Source organism: Symphalangus syndactylus, chromosome 2, assembly GCF_028878055.3.
Source record: "Symphalangus syndactylus isolate Jambi chromosome 2, NHGRI_mSymSyn1-v2.1_pri, whole genome shotgun sequence".
NCBI classification, from domain to species: domain Eukaryota; kingdom Metazoa; phylum Chordata; class Mammalia; order Primates; family Hylobatidae; genus Symphalangus; species Symphalangus syndactylus.
Window position 1 is genome coordinate 36,930,909 of NC_072424.2, and position 19,856 is coordinate 36,950,764.

Consider the following 19,856-nt stretch of genomic DNA (forward strand, 5'->3'; position numbering starts at 1 on the left):
TCAAAAGATAAATGGATAAAGAAAACGTGGCATATATACACAATGGAATACTATTCAGCCTTAAAAAAGAAGGAAATCCCATCATTTACAACAACATGGATGAACCCGGATGGCACTATCTTAAGTGAAATAAGCCAAGCACAGAAAGACAAATAACACATGGTCTTACCTATATGTGGATTCTCCATGAACTCTGAGACAGAGAGTAAAATGGTAGCTTCCAGAGGCAGGGGTTGGGGTGATTGGGGAGATGTTGGTCAAAGGACACAAAATTTCAGTTTGACAGGAGAAATAAGTTCAAGAAATCTATCATACATCATGGTGATTATAGTTAATAACAATATATTGTATACTTGAAAATTACTGGCAGGTGCCTTTAGTCCCAGCTCCCCAGGAGGTTGTGCCACCCACCAAAAAATGGTAAGTATGTAAGGTGATAACACCTGTTAAGTAGCTTGATTTAGCCCTTCTGCAATGAATACAGCAATTAAGACATCATGTTGTACACCATAAATATTATAATTTTTACTTGCCAAATAAATAAATAAAAGTATATACACAAAAGACTATATGGGAGGCTGGATAGTAGTTTTTTTTTCTTTTTACTTATCTTCTGTGTGTTGGTTTTTAAAATCATTTAAAAATTGTGTTTTGGCGGGGCATGGTGACTCACACCTGTAATCCCAGCACTTTGGGAGGCCAAGGTAGGCAGATTGCTTGAGCTCAGGAGTTTGAGACCAGTCTGGGCAATATGGTGAAATCTTGTCTCTACAAAAAATAAAAAATTAGCCAGGTGTGGTGGTGTGTGCCTGTAATCCCAGCTACTCAAGAGGCTGAGTTTGGAGTTTCACCTGGGCCCAGGGAGGTCGAGGCTGCAAGTGAGCCATGATTGCACCACTGCACTCCAGCCTTACAGAGCGAGACCCTGTCTCAAAAAAAAAAAAAAAGGTGCGTTTTAATTACATTACATGAGAATTACATAAATACATTTGCCTTATGAAAAATAAAACATTACTGATAAAATTAAAGTCCTCTTAAATACCTCCCTCAATCCTGTATATCCCTGCATATATATATATATACCTGAACTCACGAAAATTATATGATTCATTTGTACATATCATTTTAGTAATATTATTTTCAACTTTTTGTTTCTCTCAACACATTTATTTTTTCTCTCTTTCTTTCTTTCTTTTTTTTTTTTTTTGAGACAGGGTCTCACTGTGTCACCTAGGCTGGAGTGCAGTGGTGTGATCTTGGCTCAGTGTAACCTCCACTTCAGGGCTCAAGTGATCCTTCTGACTCAGCCTCCCTAGTAGCTGGGACTACAGGTGCATGCCACCATGCCAGGCTAATTTTTGTATTTTTTTATAGAGATAGGGTTTCACCATGTTGGCCAGGCTGGTCTCAAACTCCTGGGCTCAAGCAATCTGCCCACCCAGGCCTCCCAAAGTGCTGAGGTTACAGGCATGAGCCACCGTGCCCGGCCTCAACGCTATTTCTTAGACATATTTTCATGTCATTATTTTCCACTTTTGTGTTCTTTTTTTTTTGAGACAGAGTGTCACTCTGTTGTCCAGCCTGGAGTGCAATGGCGTGATCTCAACTCACTACAACCTCTGCCTCCTGGGTTCAAGTGATTCTCCTGCCTCAGCCTCCTGAGTAGCTGGGATTACAGGCGCCTGCCACCACGCGCAGCTGATTTTTGTATTCTTAGTAGAGACGAGGTTTCACCATGTTGGCCAGGTTGGTCTCGAACTCCTGACCTCAGGGGATCCGCCCGCCTCAGCCTCCCAAAGTGCTGGGATTACAGGCATGAGCCGCTGCACCCAGCGTTTGTGCTCTCTTTTTAATTATTATATTCTTTTAAATTATTACGTGTTATTCCATAAATAAATACATTGTCGTTTATTTAGCCAGTTTCCTGCTGATGGGCATTTAGGCTGTTTGCAGTTTTATGCTATTATAAATAATGCTGCATGGACACCATTTGTATTTTTTACATTTCTGAATAAAGTGTGTTACATTTATAGAAAGAAAAAATATTTGTAAATATTTAAAAATATTTGTTTTAATTTGAACTGGAACAAAGGCCATGACTTTAGGTATTAATTCAGCGTGTGTCCCCATTTTTCAAGTGGCCAAGCTTGTCCAAGACACACATAATGCCTTTATACTGTTGATGTGTTAGAACTAAGTGATAACACTTGCTCTCCATCTATTATTTTTTTCCCTCACAGAATTCAGAGCAGTATAAATCCGTCAGCTCCCCAACTTTCAGGATCCATAGGAGAACTGAAAAGACCAACCACTGCTACAGATAAGGGATTGAATCTCACTCCTCCTAAAACCTCAAGTCATAGAAACAGACCTGGAGAGAGATTTTTCAACCCACAGAGGGACAGGAGGTGATAAAATAGATATCTCAACCCCCATGGCAGATCAGAATTTGTAGCTAGAATTGATATAATTTGATCCCTTGGATATGCAATCACATTTGTCCCTGTCATCACTTGATCTTCAACTCTTACCTTTACACTTGGGATACTGGAGACGGAATTAATGAGGAAATCAGCAAATTCTCAGCTACTTCTACTTGGTGCCATGTCATCCTTAACCAAAGGTGCAGCTGAGTGAAAAATAAATAAATTTCTTGTATTTGATAAAATTAGTTACAACACAAAGGCTCTCTGTTAAAAAAAAAAAAAAAAAGAGAAAGAAAAAGAAAAAAGGGAAAGAAAACACTTCCCTCCCTCCAGCCTCCCCTCAAGCCTCTAATCTCATCTGTGAAAACGAACTGTACTTTACTGTCCACAAAACAGTCTATTTTCAAAGTGAGAGGAGAATGGCCCTGTGAGGAAAGCCATCAGTAACTGCAGTTCCCGAATTCCTGCTTGTTTATAGAAAGCAGTGGCGGAGGATAGACACTTTGAAACCACCTGTGAAAGAATTAAAGACCAAGGGGGGCAAACCCCCATCACAAACAGAATCTCACTGATCAAGTGTGAAAGAAAAGGAAGAAAGAAAAAGCCAAGTAGATCTTTGCAGGCAACCACTAGATGGACATAGAATTCAAAAACATTCTTTAGCGAGATCAAGGATGGCAGGCTTTGAAGCCTGGAGAGCTGGCGAGTCTCAGAACGGCCTGGCCGTGGCAAGCCCCGCACCGAAGCGCCCGCAGTCTTGCACTTGCTGGAGTAAAGCATTTAAATTGGAACAATGTCAAATTTCACAGCTATCTTATGTCTAGTGACCTTACGGGACCCCAAGGGGAAGACAGATAAAAAATGATTGTTCTCGACAAGTTCCTGAAAGCGAAGAAGTCAAATAGGCAACCTCTCGAAATGAAATCGCCCACAAACTGTTGCATGCAGGGTGGCCAGCAAACAGGGCTTATTTATTTATTCATCTATTTATTCGTTTTACCAAGGACTCACAGCGTGTCCCTTTCTTCATAGAACACACACAAAGATAAAGTCCCATGGTCATAGTATATTAATTTAGAAAGAAGGTTATTGTGGGCAAAGAGGAGGTAACAACTATTCTGAATTATTCAATCGATTTGAAATAGGTTTTACTGTTGTTTCAAGAAAGCGAGACATAACTAGTGTCTGACACATAAAAAAACTATACATTACGTGAAAGAACAGTTTATGAGGACAAAGACGAGATCTCAAACTTCTGCTGTGTTTTTTAGACAAGAATTTCAATCAAGACAAGAACTTCACATCCCCTAACTATGCCTAAGTGAGTCATCTTAGCTTAATGGCTTTTTTTCTTTTTAAAAGAAATAAACATTACAGAGGTAACTAAAATTCCCTTTTACTACTACCCTAAATCTCATTTGCCTGCTTCCTTTCCAGAGGCAGCCACTACCATGAGTGTGAGGTGCATAATTCTGTTCTATTTTTTTGTACTTCTACAATATATATACACATATACATATCCTTAAAGAATTACAATATTGTTTTGTGTTAAATATTTTTGTATATATTGCTCTGAATCTATTTTGCTTATGTCGCTCAACTTGATGTTTTTGCCACCTATCCACATGTATGTTTTGTTCCTCTTTTGGACTTAATGTTTTAAAGGAAGAAACCAAGGAGGAAGAGGTTTATTCACACAAGAACAGCTATCTGTACCTATATGTTTCCGCCTGTCTCTGATTGAAGACTAAAGTCAGGAGGACTTCTTGGAAGAAGCAAGGAATTGAATTTGGTTTTTGAAAGAGACTGAAAAAATGCTGAGTGTGAATGTTGTGGGGGCATTTCAGAGATACCCCTTACAATAATTCCATAGACTAAGAATTGTGAGGTTTGTTGTATGATCTTTCTTTCATTATTTAATTATAGATTCTATGGCTTTTTTAATATTTAGGTTAGACAAATGTTTTGACTGTGGAAGATACATTTAAAAAGGGATACTAAACAAATCAAGATTTACTAAAACTGAACAACAGAAATCCTGTAAAACACTATCATTTAAGCCCAACAGGTGGACACACAAACTAATTACAAATCAAAGAAGCTTTGATCCATGGAGTCTTTGGTGTATGCCGAATAAAATACATTCAAAATGTATTTGTAGTGTGAGATAAAGATATAAAGGTCACTTCGTAAGTGCTGCTTATGTTAGTAGTTTTAATTTTACCTTGTCAGTGCCTCTGTGTACAAAACTTAAGAAAGCAAGACTTTGATTTGTTCAGGTTTCCTTAAGGAGGGACACAGAATCCTTGAAGCATGATTTGAAAAAGATGGATAAGATATTCTACCCAAAATTCAACATCACCTTTAATCTTGCCCTCTCCTCCTCTAATCCCTAGGTAATGTTTTGTGCTTCTTTTGCAGAAAAGCAATTTTGTTAATCACTTTAGCACCAATTCTTGCATCCCTGGCAATACTCAGAACTGCTTCCATCCAAGTCTTTGATGTGGGAAAGAAACACACACACACTCTTTCGCATGTAATCTGAAAACAATTCACCTCTTGCCAATGAATGCACAGCACTCCACTTTAATAGAGAGCAAGTTCTGTGGAGGTTTCTAATCCTTTCTGCCAAAGAAGAGAAGAGAGAGAATCACTCAGGTAGCCCAACTTCATTCAGGAGTTAAAATCACTTGGAATGTTTTGTGGTGTGTTTGGGGATTTTTAGAAATATCACTTGCTGAAGATTACTGCTCTCAGGGGAAATCAAAACAACTCAAGATCAAAAAAAAAATAAAAAATAAAAATAAAAAAAGATCCCCCAACTCAAACAGGATATTCTTCTCAACTTAGATAACTTGATCTAAGTGTATTACAAGAAACCTACTTTAATCCCTCAAAGCAATGGTGTTATAGATAAGCGGTAACTGAGGTGGCTTAAATTCCAGAAATGTACAAAAGATTTGGTTAGAAACAAAACTAAAAAAGAAAAAAGCTCAATCAGCATTGCTGTGACTTAAAGAGGTAAATTTAGGGCAGTAAAAATGCAAAGAATGACCTTTCTTAAAGAAATAGTCATAAAAGTCCAGAATTATCTCAGTGCTCTCATTGGCTTTTTATAGTGTCTGTGTGTGTGTATGTGTTTTGGGTGTGTATGTGTTTGCGTGTGTGTCAGGGTTCTATGAAATTGAAATTTTTTTTTTTTACTGATATGAACATATGATAGGGTTCATTTGAAAATTTATTTATACATTTTACTGTGATGTTACAACATGCTGAAGCTTTATTCCATAATTTTTTGTTCTTTGTATAATTTTTGGTTGAGTTATAGTATTTTCTTCCTGTTTAGTCCATTTCCTAACATATCATTGCTTACTTAAATGCAATGAATGAATTTTATTCTGTTTCCTTCTGTCAATAATTATCCTATTTTCACAATCTGGGTATTAATTTTGATCTACCTTCAGATATCCCAGTTAACACATTGCAAATCCCCACTCTCCCTTCTGCACTATAGCTCTCTATTGCAAAATAAAGGCAATTTCTTTGATTATGGACTCTTCCATTTACCCAAAACATGCTCTAAAAATGCCCTTTCACTTTTTAGAGAGTCCCCTTAGAGATGAAACGCTTTTCAATGGGTAATAAGTGCAAATAGTTAATAAACATTTAAAAGGTATAAAATAGTATACAATTGACAAGAAATTCTGTCTCCCATCCACCCAAATTCCCCTCCTTACAGGCAAACACTGGTACTAGGTTTTTGTGTATCTTTATGGATATATTTGGTGTATGTGAGTCAAAGCACACAAATACAGTTTTCCCCTCCACAAATGGCAATATATTATACACACTGTTCTGAATTTTGCTTTTTTTTCACTTAATGTATATTAGAGATCCTTCTCTAGTGATACATACAATCTTTCTCATTTTTTTCACAGCTGCTTATTATTCTATTCTACGGATATTCCATGATTTATTTAAACAGTTTGGGAGATATTTGTTCCCAACACTTCTATTCTCTGTCAGTGTCTTGTTCCTTCTCAGGTTGTTTCTATGACTCTATCTTGGATACTGTTGAATAAGTAATTTTATTTATAACATGGAAGACTACTGAAAAATAATTTAAATTTTATTTTCTAAATGGTTTAAAACTTCAAAAAATTACCAAAAGTGATGTGGGTTTATAGTTTTTAAAAACCAGCATTGTGAAAGCTGTATGATACCAAGACTTTTTTTTTTTTTTTTTGAGACAGGATCTCACTCTGTCACCCACGCTGGAAGGCAATGACACCATCTCTGCTCACTGTAACTTCTGCCTCCTAGGCTCAGGCGATCCTCCTACCTTAGCCTCCCAAGTAGCTGGGACTACAGGCTTGGACCACCACGCCCGGCTAATGTTTGAATTTTTTTTTTTTTGAGACAGAGTCTCGCTCTGTCACCTGGCTGGAGTGCAGTGGCCCAATCTCGGCTCACTGCAACCTCCACTTCCTGGGTTCAAGCGATTCTCCTGCCTCAGCCTCCCGAGTAGGTGGGACTACAGGCGTGCACCACCATGACCAGCTAATTTTTGTATTTTTAGTAGAGACTGGGTTTCACCATGTTGGTCAGGATGGTCTCGATCTCTTGACCGTGTGATCTGCCTGCCTCGGCCTCCCAAAATGCTGGGATTACAGGTGTGAGCTACTGTGCCCGGCCTAATTTTTGTATTTTTAGTAGAGATGGGGTTTTGCCATGTTGCCCAGGCTAGTCTTGAACTCTTGGGCTTAAGCGATCCACCCGCCTTGGCCTCTCAAAGGGCTAGGATTATAGATGTGAGCCACCATGTGCAGCCCAAGACTTTCAATTACTTCCTCTCAGTCTCCTCATAGATCCCACTTATGACATAACTGCTTAAACACTTAAAATTCTGTTGTTCATTTATTTCTTATGTGGGCTAACATAAGACACACACAGCATCAATAGTTTTCTTCTAATAGCTGATATTAACTTTAATTCTCTTACCCCTGCAAAATATCATTAAATATTATTACTTTGCACATCTTTAATTAAACTCCAACATGCTATCTCATACGTGACTAAAGACTCAAATCAGAAAAATTGCAACATCTGGTTGACCTCAATTCTTTCACAGGAGTTAAGCAAGCTATTGGGTCTGACCATTGTGGTTCCTCTCCTATTGTTATATGGTCTGAGAGATGGAGATCTTTTTTTTTTCTTTTTTGAGGTTGAGTCTCGCTCCGTTGCCCAGGCTGGAGTACAGTGGTGTGATCTAGACTCACTGCAACCTCCGCCTCCCGGGTTTAAGCAATTCTCCTGTCTCAGCCCCAAAGTAGCTGGGACTACAGGCGCCTGCCACCATGCCCAGCTAATTTTTGTTGTTTTTTTTTTGAGATGGAATCTTACTCTGTCGCCCAGGATAGAGTGCAGTGGCGTGATCTCAGCTCACTGCAGACTCCGCCTCCCAGGTTCAAGCGATTCTCCTGCCTCAGCCTCCCAAGTAGCTGGGATTACAGGTGCTCGCCACCGCACCTGGCTAATTTTTGTATTTTTTAGTAGAGACGGGGTTTCACCATCTTGGCCAGGCTGGTCTCAAACTCCTGACCTCATGATCCACCCGCCTCGGCCTCCTAAAGTGCTGAGATTACAGGCATGAGCCACCGCGTCTGGCCTAATTTTTGTATTTTTAGTAGAGATGGGGTTTCACCTTGTTGGTCAGACTGGTCTCGAACCCCTGACCTCAGGTGATCCACCCGCCTTGGCCTCCCAAAGTGCTGGAATTACAGGTGTGAGTCACCGAGCCCGGCCAGAGATGGAGATCTTGAGAGATTATAAAGTTGCTGGGTTGTGCCACATATCTACTGAGCTTGGTGCAGTGTAAGGAATGCATGAGCACCTGGTCAAAAACTCCTCTCTACTTATTAGCTGCTACATAGCACTTACAGACCCACACCCTTGCCAAGAGATAATTTGAGCTCTTAACTCTGTCTTGCCAGGGGTGATATCGACGTAATTATTGTTTGATTCTACTATAAGACTGAATTCAGTTTCAGCTTTTTAATTTGTCCATTTCACTTCTCATTTATCAGCTTCTATTGCAGATGTGAAGTTTGGCATTTCTTTGCTCACTCTTTTACTGGGAAACTCTTCTAGCGGAAAGCCTGTCATCTGTTGTGAAGGAGAGCTGGTGTCGACTTGAAGCAACAGAGTTGGTGGTCCAGTGGCCATTGTCCTGTGTTAGGAGCAGGTGGTCTCGCTAAGCTCCATGTGTTTGGAAATTTCTCTGACCAGTGCTTGTTCTGCTAAAGGAAGAAGAGCTCAAGCTGCACTCCGTGTTTCCAGGTCAATCTACTGAACCTGGGAAAATCCCCAGGGGCTAGCTTGAACTTCTTCCTGCTTTTCTCTTCATGGTGGATTTTAAACATAGGGGATTTTCCTCATTCATCTATTTGTATTTCAAACAGCTGCTATAAGAAAGGGGAAAAGGCACATTTTATAGTATATATTTTTAGAAGCAGTGACATAGTTTCTCAAAGGATAACAGTTAAATTTTGGTCCAAAGACTATAATTGCTCTTTACTTGGTGGGTGGGTGTGTGTGTAATATATATATATATATATACACATATGTATGTGTGTATTATGTTTCTGAGTATGTGCGTATACATTTTTTACTAAAGTAAAAAACAAAAAAATTAAGATCTATTCTTATTCCATTCACATTAAAACTTGTGTTTATATTTAACAACATAACACAATCCACCATCTGTTGAAGATACTGTAATTGAATGATACTCCAGAAAAGTTGTCCTGTGTATTTTTCACATTTTTTCCCACATTTTTAACAGGACTTGAAACCTAGGACAATATAAATAAATGATATCCTGTGGTTTCATTCAGTGTAATAAATGTCTCAAATGAAAAAAATTTACTTAAACTTTGGCATTGTTAAATAGTAGTAATAACAATAGAATCAGAAAGAAGAATTTTGTATTTAACCTGGCACTTTCTTCCAGAAAAACTAAAGATGCCTAGGAGCAAATTTTTTCTAGAACTTAATTCTCATTATTTTCTTGGAAAAGAACTCATAAGGTCATATTTGTACATATTCTATCTTAGTGGTGACTTATTATTTACTTATACTTTTAAAAAGAACCTGGAATCTGAAGGCAAGGTAAGAAATCCCCAGTGATCATGAAAATTTCACAAGGTTTTGTGGTTCCCTTCATCTTCAAGTTTTTTTTTTTTATCTTCCATCATCTGTTACCAAATGACTCAGTCTTCTGACTGGCAGAGATCAGAAAAATCACAAAATCTTTTTTTTTTTTTTTTGAGAGAGTCTGTCTCCCAGGCTGGAGTGCAGTGGCACGATCTCAATTCACTGCAACCTCCACCTCCCAAGGGTCAAGTGATTCTCCTGCCTCAGCCTCCCGAGTAGCTGGAATTACAGGCGCCTATCACCATGCCTGGATAATTTTTATATTTTTAATAGAGACGGGGTTTCACCATGTTGACCAGGCTGGTCTCAAACTCCTGACCTCAAGTGATCTGCCTGCCTTGGCCTCCCAAAGTGCTTGGATTACAGGTGTGAGTCACCACGCCTGGCTTAGAAAAATCACAAAATCTGATGTCACATGGCAATGGCAATACAAGAATTTAATCTTAGATCTGAATGCTGATGGTATGCTCTATATTTTATTCAAAATCTCTTGGAATGTACACTGTTGACACAAAGAAGGCCATTGCATACTAATAACAGCATTACTAACTGGCAAAACCCCTGGAGATCTGTTTTTTTTCCCCCCCAAAAATTACATTGTATATTTCTATCCTGCCCACCTGCCCACCTCCTTACTTGCTCTACTGTTCATTATAGACATATGGTCCTTAACTTTTGTAGACATAGCTATGTATTTACATACCATGTATTTAAATGCACATACATATATAATTTATATAAAAATTAGTGATGGGAAATGTGTTTTTCTCAGTTATAAAATTAGGACAGTGTCTTGGAATGATGTTATGTGACCCTTTGGAAAACATCTTACAGCTGTTGTCCAGGCTGGAGCATAGTGGCGGGATCATAGCTCATGTAACCTCCAACTCCTGGGCTCCAGCAATCCTCCAGCCTCAGCCTCCTGAATAGCTGGGATTACAGGTGCCCACTACCACACCTGGCTAATTTTTGTATTTTTTGTAGAGATGGGGTTTCACCATGTTGGACAGGGTGTTCTTGAACTCCTGACCTCAAGTGATCTGCCCGCCTCAGTCCCCCAACGTGCTGGGATTACAGGTGTGAGCCACCATGCCTATCCTAAGATGAAACTTTTAAAAACTTTATTTTTTAGAACAGTTTTAGATTTACAGATAAATTGTGAAGATAGTAGAGAGTTTCCATACACTCCTATTATCACATTTTACAATATTATGATTGTTATTATTAACAAACTGATCCAATTTCCTTAGTTTTTATCTAATGTCCTTTTTCTTTTCTGTTCCAGGATCCCATCCAGGATACATTACCTTTAGTCATCATGTCTCCTGTGGCTCTTCTTGGCTGTGACAGTTTCTCAGCTTTCCCAGTTTTAATGAACTTGCCATTTTCATCACATTGTACCAAGACCTACTATCAATGTTACTTACGACTAGTGATGCTGACCTTGATCACCTGGCTGAGGTAGTTCTTGTTAGGCTTCTCCACTGTCGAGTTGCCCTCCCCATCCCCCCTTTCCATATTGTACTCTTTGAAAGAAAGTCACTATGTGCAGCCCTTCCTTAAAAATATTAAAATGAACTAGCTTAATTAAGTTCTTTCTTACATTTAGGTGTAAATACCTCTGAGGTTTTTTCTTTTAAAAAATGATTATCTATGTAATACATACTCACTGCACAAGACTTTAAAAATGCAAGAAAAGTATAAAGCAGCAGCAAATAGAACTACCCATAATTCTATCTCTCACAAGCAACCATTTCTAGCTTTTTGTCTTATTTCCTTCCAGTTTTTTTCTTCTGCATAAAATAACTTTTTATTTCTATTTATTTATTTTTTTGAGACAGAGTTTCACTCTGTCACCAGGCTGGAGTGCAGTGGCACAATCTCAGCTCGCTACAACCTCTACCTCCCGAGTTCAAGGGATTCTCTTGCCTCAGCCTCCTGAGTAGCTGGGACTACAGGCGCGTACCACCATGCCCAGCTAATTTTTGTATTTTTAGTAGAGACGGGGTTTCACCATGTTGGCCAGGATGGTCTTGATCTCTTGACCTTGTGATCCATCCACCTCGGCCTCCCAAAGTGCTGGGATTACAGGCATGAGCCACCGTGCCTGGCCAAAATAACTATTTTTAAATAGCACCTGCTTGAAATTATTTCATAGGTGGCAAAAATATTTTATCTTTGAATATGGCAAAGAAGATGGATTCATATAAAACCAGAGCAGATCTTGGTGGTATTTCAAGATATAAACTACCAACCCAATAGATAATTTCTGAAAATAACATTTTAGAGTCTCTTCCTCTATTTTTGAGAAGCTTGAATATTTACAAATACAGCATTCACTGTGAGACTTCTTGTTTCTTTTCCAAGACTTTTCTTGTTATTTTACTATTGCATGAAACACATTTTATTTTAATTTTTAAAGTTTTAGTATTTTTTGAGACAAGGTCTCATTCTGTTGCCCAGTTTGGAGTGCAGTGGCATGAACATGGCTCACTGCAGCCTCAACTTTTTGGGCTCAAGTAATCCTCTAGCTTCAGCTTCACGAATAGCTGGGACTACAGGTATACACCACCATACCTACCTAATTTATTCTTATAGTTTTTAGAGACGGGGGTCTCGCTATGTTGCCCAGGCTGGTCTTGAACTCCTGGGCTCAAGCAATCTTGCTGCCTCAGCCTCCCAAAGTGCTGGGATTACGGGGATGAGTCGCCACACCCAACCTTATTTAAATAAGGTTTGAGGAAACTTGGGTAGCTGGTTAAAACTCTGGCAATGATCTAGGTTTCAAATCACCAAATTCCTTTTTGCATGGTGTATAGACTCATGACAACTCTATTTTTTTTAAAGACTTTATTTTGTAAAGGTGTACATGCTTCTTATTGAAAAATTAAGTAATACAGAAAAGTACAAAGTAAAATCCCAAAATTCCATCACCTAAAAAAACCATTAACATTATTCCACAAACCTTCCCTTTGCATATATACACAGAGAGATAAATTTACACAAAAGGCTCACACATACCATACATAGTTACTAAATGAGGATGAAGCAAAATGAAGAAATTGAAGAAAATGAAGCTGAAACAAAATGAAGGAATTACCAAATTTTAGCTAAATGTTCTTTTGCAAGACACTTTAGTTCCTAACAATCTCTTTGAAGTTTTGAAAAAAGAGTATGAAAAGCATTAAGAGTTTGAAAGTCTACATGATTAACTTTTTTTTTTTTTGAAACAGGGTCTTGCTCTGTTGCCCATGCTGGAGTGCCTTGGTGTGATCATGGCTCACTGCAGCCTTGACCTCCCAGGCTCAACTGGTCCTCCCACTTCAGCCTCCAAAGTAGCTGGGACCATAGATGTGTGTCACCAAGCCCGGCTAATTTTTTAAAATTCTTTTGTAGAGACAGGATCTTCCAGTGTTGCCCAGGCTGGTCTTGAACTCCTGGAGGCTGGTCTTGAACTCCTGGGCTCAAAAACAATCCTCCTACCTCAGCCTTCCAAAGTGCCAGGATTACAGGTGTGAGCCACCGTGGCTGGCTGGAAAGCTCTTCTAATAGTGGCTGGCATATACTAAGTGCTTATAGTAAATGTAAGCCAATGCTATTATAGAGGAATAATGGTGAGCATCTGGGCCCACGTATGATATTGAAATCTGTCACTCACAAAATAATCTTTCTCTCTCATTCATCTCAGAATAATTTTCCTGTTAAATCTACCAGCTCCTGAGGGGCGCTGAGGGTATAACCAATGGGTGTGTGGGCATCAATGTAATGAATGTGTGAATAGGTGATTCTGTCATCTGTTTATAAGAATGGCCAGAACACAAAATTCTAGCCTTTTTACAATCCTAAACATATACTGTGTGCTACCAATAACAGCAACAATCACCATCATGCATGTCACTTACATGTACACACTCACGTAAAGAACTTTATATCTCTGCTTTAAAATCCTCTTTAAAAGTAAACTATTAGCCTGGGTAACATGGTGAGACTTCCTCAATGAAATAAAAAAATTAGCCAGGCACCTGTTGGCCCAGCTGCTCTGGGGCTGAAATGGGAGGATTGCTTGAGCCCAGGAGGTCAAGGCTGCAGTGAGCCAAGATCATGCTACTGCACTCCAGCCTAGGTGACAGTGAGACGCTGTCTCAAAAAAAAAAAAAAAAAAAGTAAATTAATGTTAGTGTTTCTAAATACCCACAAAATTATGAAATTTATATTGTGTCTTAAGTTTGTTTGTTTTTGAGATGGAGTCTCGCTGTGTCACTCAGGCTGATGTGAAGTGGTGCAATCTCAGCTCACTGCAACCTCCGCCTCCTGGGTTTAAATGATTCTCCGGCCTCACCCTCCTTAGTAGCTGGGACTACAGGTGCGCAGCACCACGCCTGCCTAATTTTGTACTTTTAGTAGAGACGAGGTTTCACCATGTTGGCCAGGCAGACCAGCCTGACCTCAGGTGATCTGCCCACCTCGGCCTCCCAAAGTGCTAGGATTACAGGCGTGAGCCACCACACCCAGCCAATATTGTGTCCACTGTTTTCAGTTTATTAATCTATAAATTAATTTTTTAAAATAAAACTTTATGAAAACAAAGGTAGATTTCACCTCCCTGCCTTATTTCATGATGATTCCTGAATCTGAACTTCAAGGGAGTTGATGACTTTTACTTAAAGATGTTCTGGGCTGGGTGGGGTGGCTCACACCTGTAATCCCAGCATTTTGGGAGGCTGAGGCGGGCGGATCACGAGGTCAGGAGATCGAGACCATCCTGGCTAACATGGTGAAACCCAGTCTCTACTAAAAGTACACAAAATTAGCTGGGCGTGGTGGCGGGTGCCTGTAGTCCCAGCTACTCGGGAGGCTGAGGCAGGAGAATGGCGTGAAACCGGAAGGCGGAGGTTTCAGTGAGCTGAGATTGCGCCACTGCACTCCAGCCTGGGCAACAGAGTGAGACTTAGTCTCAAAAAAAAAAAAAAAAAAAAAGGCCGGGCAAGGTGGCTCACGCCTGTAATCCCAGCACTGTGGGAGGCCGAGACAGGCGGATCATGAGGTCAGGAGATCTAAGCCATCCCGGCTAACACTGTGAAACCCCGTCTCTGCTAAAAATACAAAAAAATTAGCTGGGCATAGTGGCGGGCGCCTGTAGTCCCAGCTACTCGGGAGGCTGAGGCAGGAGAATGGCGTGAACCAGGGGGGCAGAGCTTGCAGTGAGCGGAGATCGCACCACTGCACTCCAGCCTGGGCGACAGAGCCAGACTCTGTCTCAAAAAAAAAAAAAAAAAATTCTCCATTAATGAAAATAAATTACACTTGTGTGATTATGGATTTTAATCCTGATTTATGTTGGGTTAAAGAAGTTTTAGCGCCTCCACTAAAAATGAGATAGAATATAGATGAACTACTCAGCTTTACTATGTATCCTGAATGAGTTAAGTACTCAAACAGTAAGAAATTACAAACATCTCTAATACAAATCTAAACACAAAATGCAGGAACCATATTCCTGCTATATCATTTGTCTTCCTTCTTGAGTAGCTCATAGTACACAAATGTAGCAAAATCAATAAATGTTGAACTCAGGACACCACCTAAATGTGAAGTGTTCCCGCCTCAATAGTCTTCTAACAGTAGGATACCTGTGAATAAGTAAATTTCTTTATAATGATCTCTAAAAGATGGCTTAAATTCTTTGGCTGCATTGAAATCTATAAAATATTGCTTTCAATAAACCACTGCCTTGAGTTTGGAAATCGTTTTCTACACCAAGTCTTTGTTGCATTTGGAGGCGGGGAGGGATGGCATTTTTTTGTAACAGGATTTGACCTGTAACTATTATTAAGAATTTTCTTAGAGGAGTTCAAAGCATTTTACAGGGATCATCTCATTTATCCCTCGAAAGTAAGGCAGAGGCATTATCTCCACTACAGATTGAGAACACTAAAAGGCCAAGATAGGTGGGGCTTTTTGTTGTTGTTTTGCTAAGATCAAAAAGTAATTCTAGGGCAAAGCCAGATTCCGGTCTGACCTTGTTACATGATGCTTCTTGCAGCACCATAATACAATGTAGTTGCTTCCCTAGGTTTCTCTTTGGCTATGCTAGGTGTTGAATAATTTTCGGGGTCAATTTTTATTCTTCCCTGCTCCCTGAAAATGAGTGTTAAGATGTAGATAAGTATGAGAGAAAACTCCCCAATCCTTCCTATCTGGATTTGGAGTACAGGATAAACAGACAGAAACTGGCATCTTCCTCCCCTCCTCCAAGTTTTACTGCCTAGCCCAATGCTAATAGAAAAATAACCCGAACCACAAATGCAAGTCCCATGTATAATTTTAAATTTTCTAGTAGTTACATTAAAATATATTGTATTTAGCCCAATACAGCGTATCCAAAATATTAACACTTCAACACGTAATCAATATAAAATTATTAATGAGATTATTTTGCATTCTTTTTTTTGCATGCCTTCAAAATCTGGTGTGCATTTCTCACTTATAGCTCATTTCAATTTGTATTAGCCACATTTCAAATGCTCAGCAGCCACATGTGACGAGGGAGGACACTGTTGGACAGCACAGGTCTAGACCTCAGTAGCTCTCCCTTCAGATTAATGCCATGTGAATCGAATGGCTGGTATGAAGAATGGATGCTGAGCCCTTGGAGAATCAACTTGCACTTGGGTGGTGACTGATAAGAAGCCCTAGCTGTGCCATTTCCTGATACATGACTGTTTTTGAAGTTATGGACTCAGGATCTAGAAGACTGCAAATCCCCAAATATGTCTAACACCCAAGCTCACGGGAGGACCGTGCTTCCCGGCCTGTGTGAGAACCTAAGCTATGGAACCTGTCAACTTCTAGGGCTGCAGATTCGTTGGGCCCTCACATGTGGCCCTTGGAAAGGAGGCATCACTCGAGGAAGAGGAGGGCTTCTAGAGGGGCAAGGCCACCCAACTAGGGGCTTCTTGAGGGCAGGTGCTCCAACTGGCCGCTTCCTGAGGGCAGCGGGTCCTCTTGTGGCGTCAGGCAGGGCCCTGAAACCGGCCTCACGTGTTTGCAGCGCGAACTCCTGTGCTTCCACCAAGCGCTCTCGGGGATGCAGGGGTGTTGTCAGCGCCCTGGCCCCAGCCCGCACCCCGAAGTGGCTCCAAGGCCGCAGGTGTGAGGGGCGTGCCCAGGGCTCGGCCCGCGCCGCCCCATGTGACCCGGTCCGACATGGTGTCGCCTCCTCCCGGGGCGGCGGCGGTGGCGGCTCGGGCTGGGCTCTGCGTCGGGCCGGCCCCGCGGCCGCTCATGGGCAGCCAGGGCCGCTCGGGGCCCCCCGGGAACGGCGGGCCCGGCGAAGGCGAGGGCGGAGAGGCTAGGAAGCTGCAGGAAGGGAGGGTGGCGAGGGGGAAGCGAAGGAAGGGGAAGGGGAAGGGAAAAGCGAGAGCGGGGCAAGGCGGAAGAGGAAGCGGGACGGAAGGAAAGCCCGGGCCGCAGACGGCGAAGGAGGCAGCGGGGCCGGGGGCTGACGCGGGAGCGAGGGCATGCCCAAGGGAGGAAGCAGAGGGAGGCGGAAGCGTGGAGGAAGGGGTGAGAGGCATCGTCAAGGGAGTCGAGGGGAGCGCAGGGGCCGGGAAGGAGGCACAAGGAAGAGAGTATGGGAAGAAGGAGGAATGGAGGGTCAGGGCTAGGCGGCGGGAGGGCGCCAGGCCGGGAAGAGCACAGGGACGAGGGGGTCAGGCTTGGGCCGACATCGCGGGGACACGGGTGGCCATGGCGGCGGCGGCCGAGGAGGAGGAGGAGGCGGCGGCTCGGGAGTCGGCTGCCCGCCCGGCCGCGGGGCCTGCGCTCTGGCGCCTTCCGGAGGAGCTGCTGCTGCTCATCTGCTCCTACCTGGACATGCGGGCCCTCGGCCGCCTGGCCCAGGTGTGCCGCTGGCTGCGGCGCTTCACCAGCTGCGACCTGCTCTGGCGCCGGATAGCCCGGGCCTCGCTCAACTCCGGCTTCACGCGGCTCGGCACCGACCTGTAAGCGTCCGCTCGCCCGCCCGCTCCCCGCCCCGGGCCGGCCCCGCGTCCCGGGAAAGGGCGGGGCGCCGCGGCCTGGTCGGCCCAGGGTCGTGTCGCACCCCGAGTTCCTAGGCCTACACCTGGCCTCCGCCTACACCCTTTCCCGAGCACTCTCGGGGACCCCTTTGCCCCTCCTCCCCAAGGCCTCCATCTGAGGCAGCCTCCCGAGAGCATCCCTCAGTAGGCACCCTCCCCGGTGGGCCGCTCCTCACAGTTAGCCATCTTAGGCACTCCCTACAGCTTTCGATTGTGTGTTTTTGCAGAGGTTTAGCTGCCCCGGTTCCTTAGCCCCAGAGGAGCCAGTCTGGTCTATGTGGTTCCTTCGTGCTTTGGACGATTCCTTGAGTCCAGGTCTAGGACTCAGGTTCCTTAAGTGGTCTATCATAAATTTTTGTGGACTTTCATCCTCCCTACCCTTTTCTAAAGGTTGTTAAGCTTCAGGGCTCGGACATTAAGGGAAGGCCCTCGGTCCCAGTGTTCAGCCATAGTTTATGACTTCATATAGGCAGAGTGACACGAAAAAGGGGGTCTGCTTGAGGCAGGAGGCCGGAGTCTGTCCAGGATATGTATAAGATATGGTATTGCAGTTTGGCCTGTTTTTGGTAGGGTCTGAGACCTGTGAATGAAAAACTTTTCTGAACCACTTAAGCTGTTAAATAGGAAGGAAGAAACATGTAGGGAATTGGGGGAGTAAGAGCTTTCAGATTGCCCCCTATTCCACCCATTTTTTTTTAAAGTAATTCTTTCTAGTACATTATGACAACATTAAAGAACGTTTTTTAAAAACATAAAAAGCCATAATACCATCCCCTCTAGACAATTATTTTCATTTAAAAGCCTTTTCAGTTGCACATACAACTGCTATCTTACTGATCCTAACAGAATAGGTACATAGTAAATGTTTGTGGGCTGTCCCATAATGAGATTAAAGAACATCCCTCTACTATTAAACTTACATGTTGTGTTCAGCTTTTTGTTATTATAGATAATAATGAAATAACGCATTTTTTAGTGACAGCTTTACTGAAATATAAGTCAAATGTCATACCATACATATTTTTTAAAAATTAGTTCCTTAGGATAAAGTCTCAAGGTGGCATTATAGCAAAGGTTATGGTTTGCAGAGGTGCTGTACCAAATTATAGTGGGACCAGCACAGAGTGAACAAATTTTATGTGAGAATTTAGAAAATCTGCTACTTTAGTGGTCATTTAAGGTACCAAAGTTGTGTTATTTTGCATCTCTTTTACCACTGGCTAGGATAAATATATTTCCATGTGTTCGTTTCACCTGCGAGACTGTCTGTTCCCACTGTTTGCCCATTTATTACTGGGGTCTTCGTGTTTTTCCTATAAATTTGGAATCTTTGTGGGTCTTAGATGTTGGAATCTAGTCTGTCATCTTTGATCCAGATATTTTTTCCAGTCAATTCATTTTACTTTACTGTTTTACACTTTATTAGGCTCTGCCCGTCTTTTGTGATTTTTTTTTTCTTTTTCTCCCCAAAGCTGAGAAATTTATAATTCCTCCACAGACCTGATAAATCTGTTTCCCACTGGTTTTCTCACAAATTTGATTTTTTTTTTTTTTTGAGACGGAGTTTCACTCTTGTTGCCCAGGCTGGAGTGCAGTGGTGTGATCTCAGCTCACTGCAACCGCCTCCCGGGTTCAAGCGATTCTCCTGCCTCAGCCTCTTGTGTAGCTGGGATTACAGGCATGCACCACCACGCCCAGCTAATTTTGTATTTTTAGTAGAGATAGCGTTTCTCTATCTTGGTCAGGTTGGTCTTGAACTGCCGACCTCAGGTTATCTGCCCACCTCGGCCTCCCAAAGTGCTGGGATTACAGGCGTGAGCCACGGCGCCCAGCCTAATTTGATTTTTTAATAGTTAACACTTTCATCAATATCACTTTTGGTGCAAGAGGTTATTTCAACTTACTATTGTTGTCTACAACTTTGTTAAGTAATTCTCTTTTCCTTTGTTTTGGAAAGCTTATTTTGCCATATAATAAGTTTATATATATAATAAATAATATACACATGTATATACACATGTATATACACATACACACACATATGTGTGTATATTGTATCTATATCTGAACTCTTCATTGTGTGTCACTGATACAGTTTTCCATTTCCATACTATTTTAAATATTGTCACTTTTT

The 19,856-nt window shown here is 41.7% G+C and overlaps 1 protein-coding gene and 1 long non-coding RNA gene across 14 annotated transcripts in view; both read left to right on the forward strand.

Annotated features, from left to right (window-relative positions):
- LOC129467135 (uncharacterized) overlaps nucleotides 1-11,690 on the forward strand; it is a 29,173-nt gene extending 17,483 nt beyond the window's left edge. The window contains exons 2-3 of the long non-coding RNA XR_008652272.2: nucleotides 8,513-8,765; nucleotides 10,927-11,690. This is a non-coding gene — a long non-coding RNA (uncharacterized lncRNA). The remainder of the gene's footprint in view (nucleotides 1-8,512; nucleotides 8,766-10,926) is intronic.
- A 5,068-nt stretch (nucleotides 11,691-16,758) lies between these two features.
- FBXW4 (F-box and WD repeat domain containing 4) overlaps nucleotides 16,759-19,856 on the forward strand; it is an 86,382-nt gene continuing 83,284 nt past the window's right edge. The window contains exon 1 of one of the 13 annotated variants that reach the window (XM_063627639.1): nucleotides 16,759-17,644. In XM_063627639.1, coding sequence (XP_063483709.1) covers nucleotides 16,848-17,644 — 797 coding nt within the window. In that variant the 5' untranslated portion in view covers nucleotides 16,759-16,847. The remainder of the gene's footprint in view (nucleotides 17,645-19,856) is intronic. The other 12 variants (XM_055251422.2, XR_008652326.2, XR_008652320.2 and 9 more) reach the window with 12 other exon arrangements.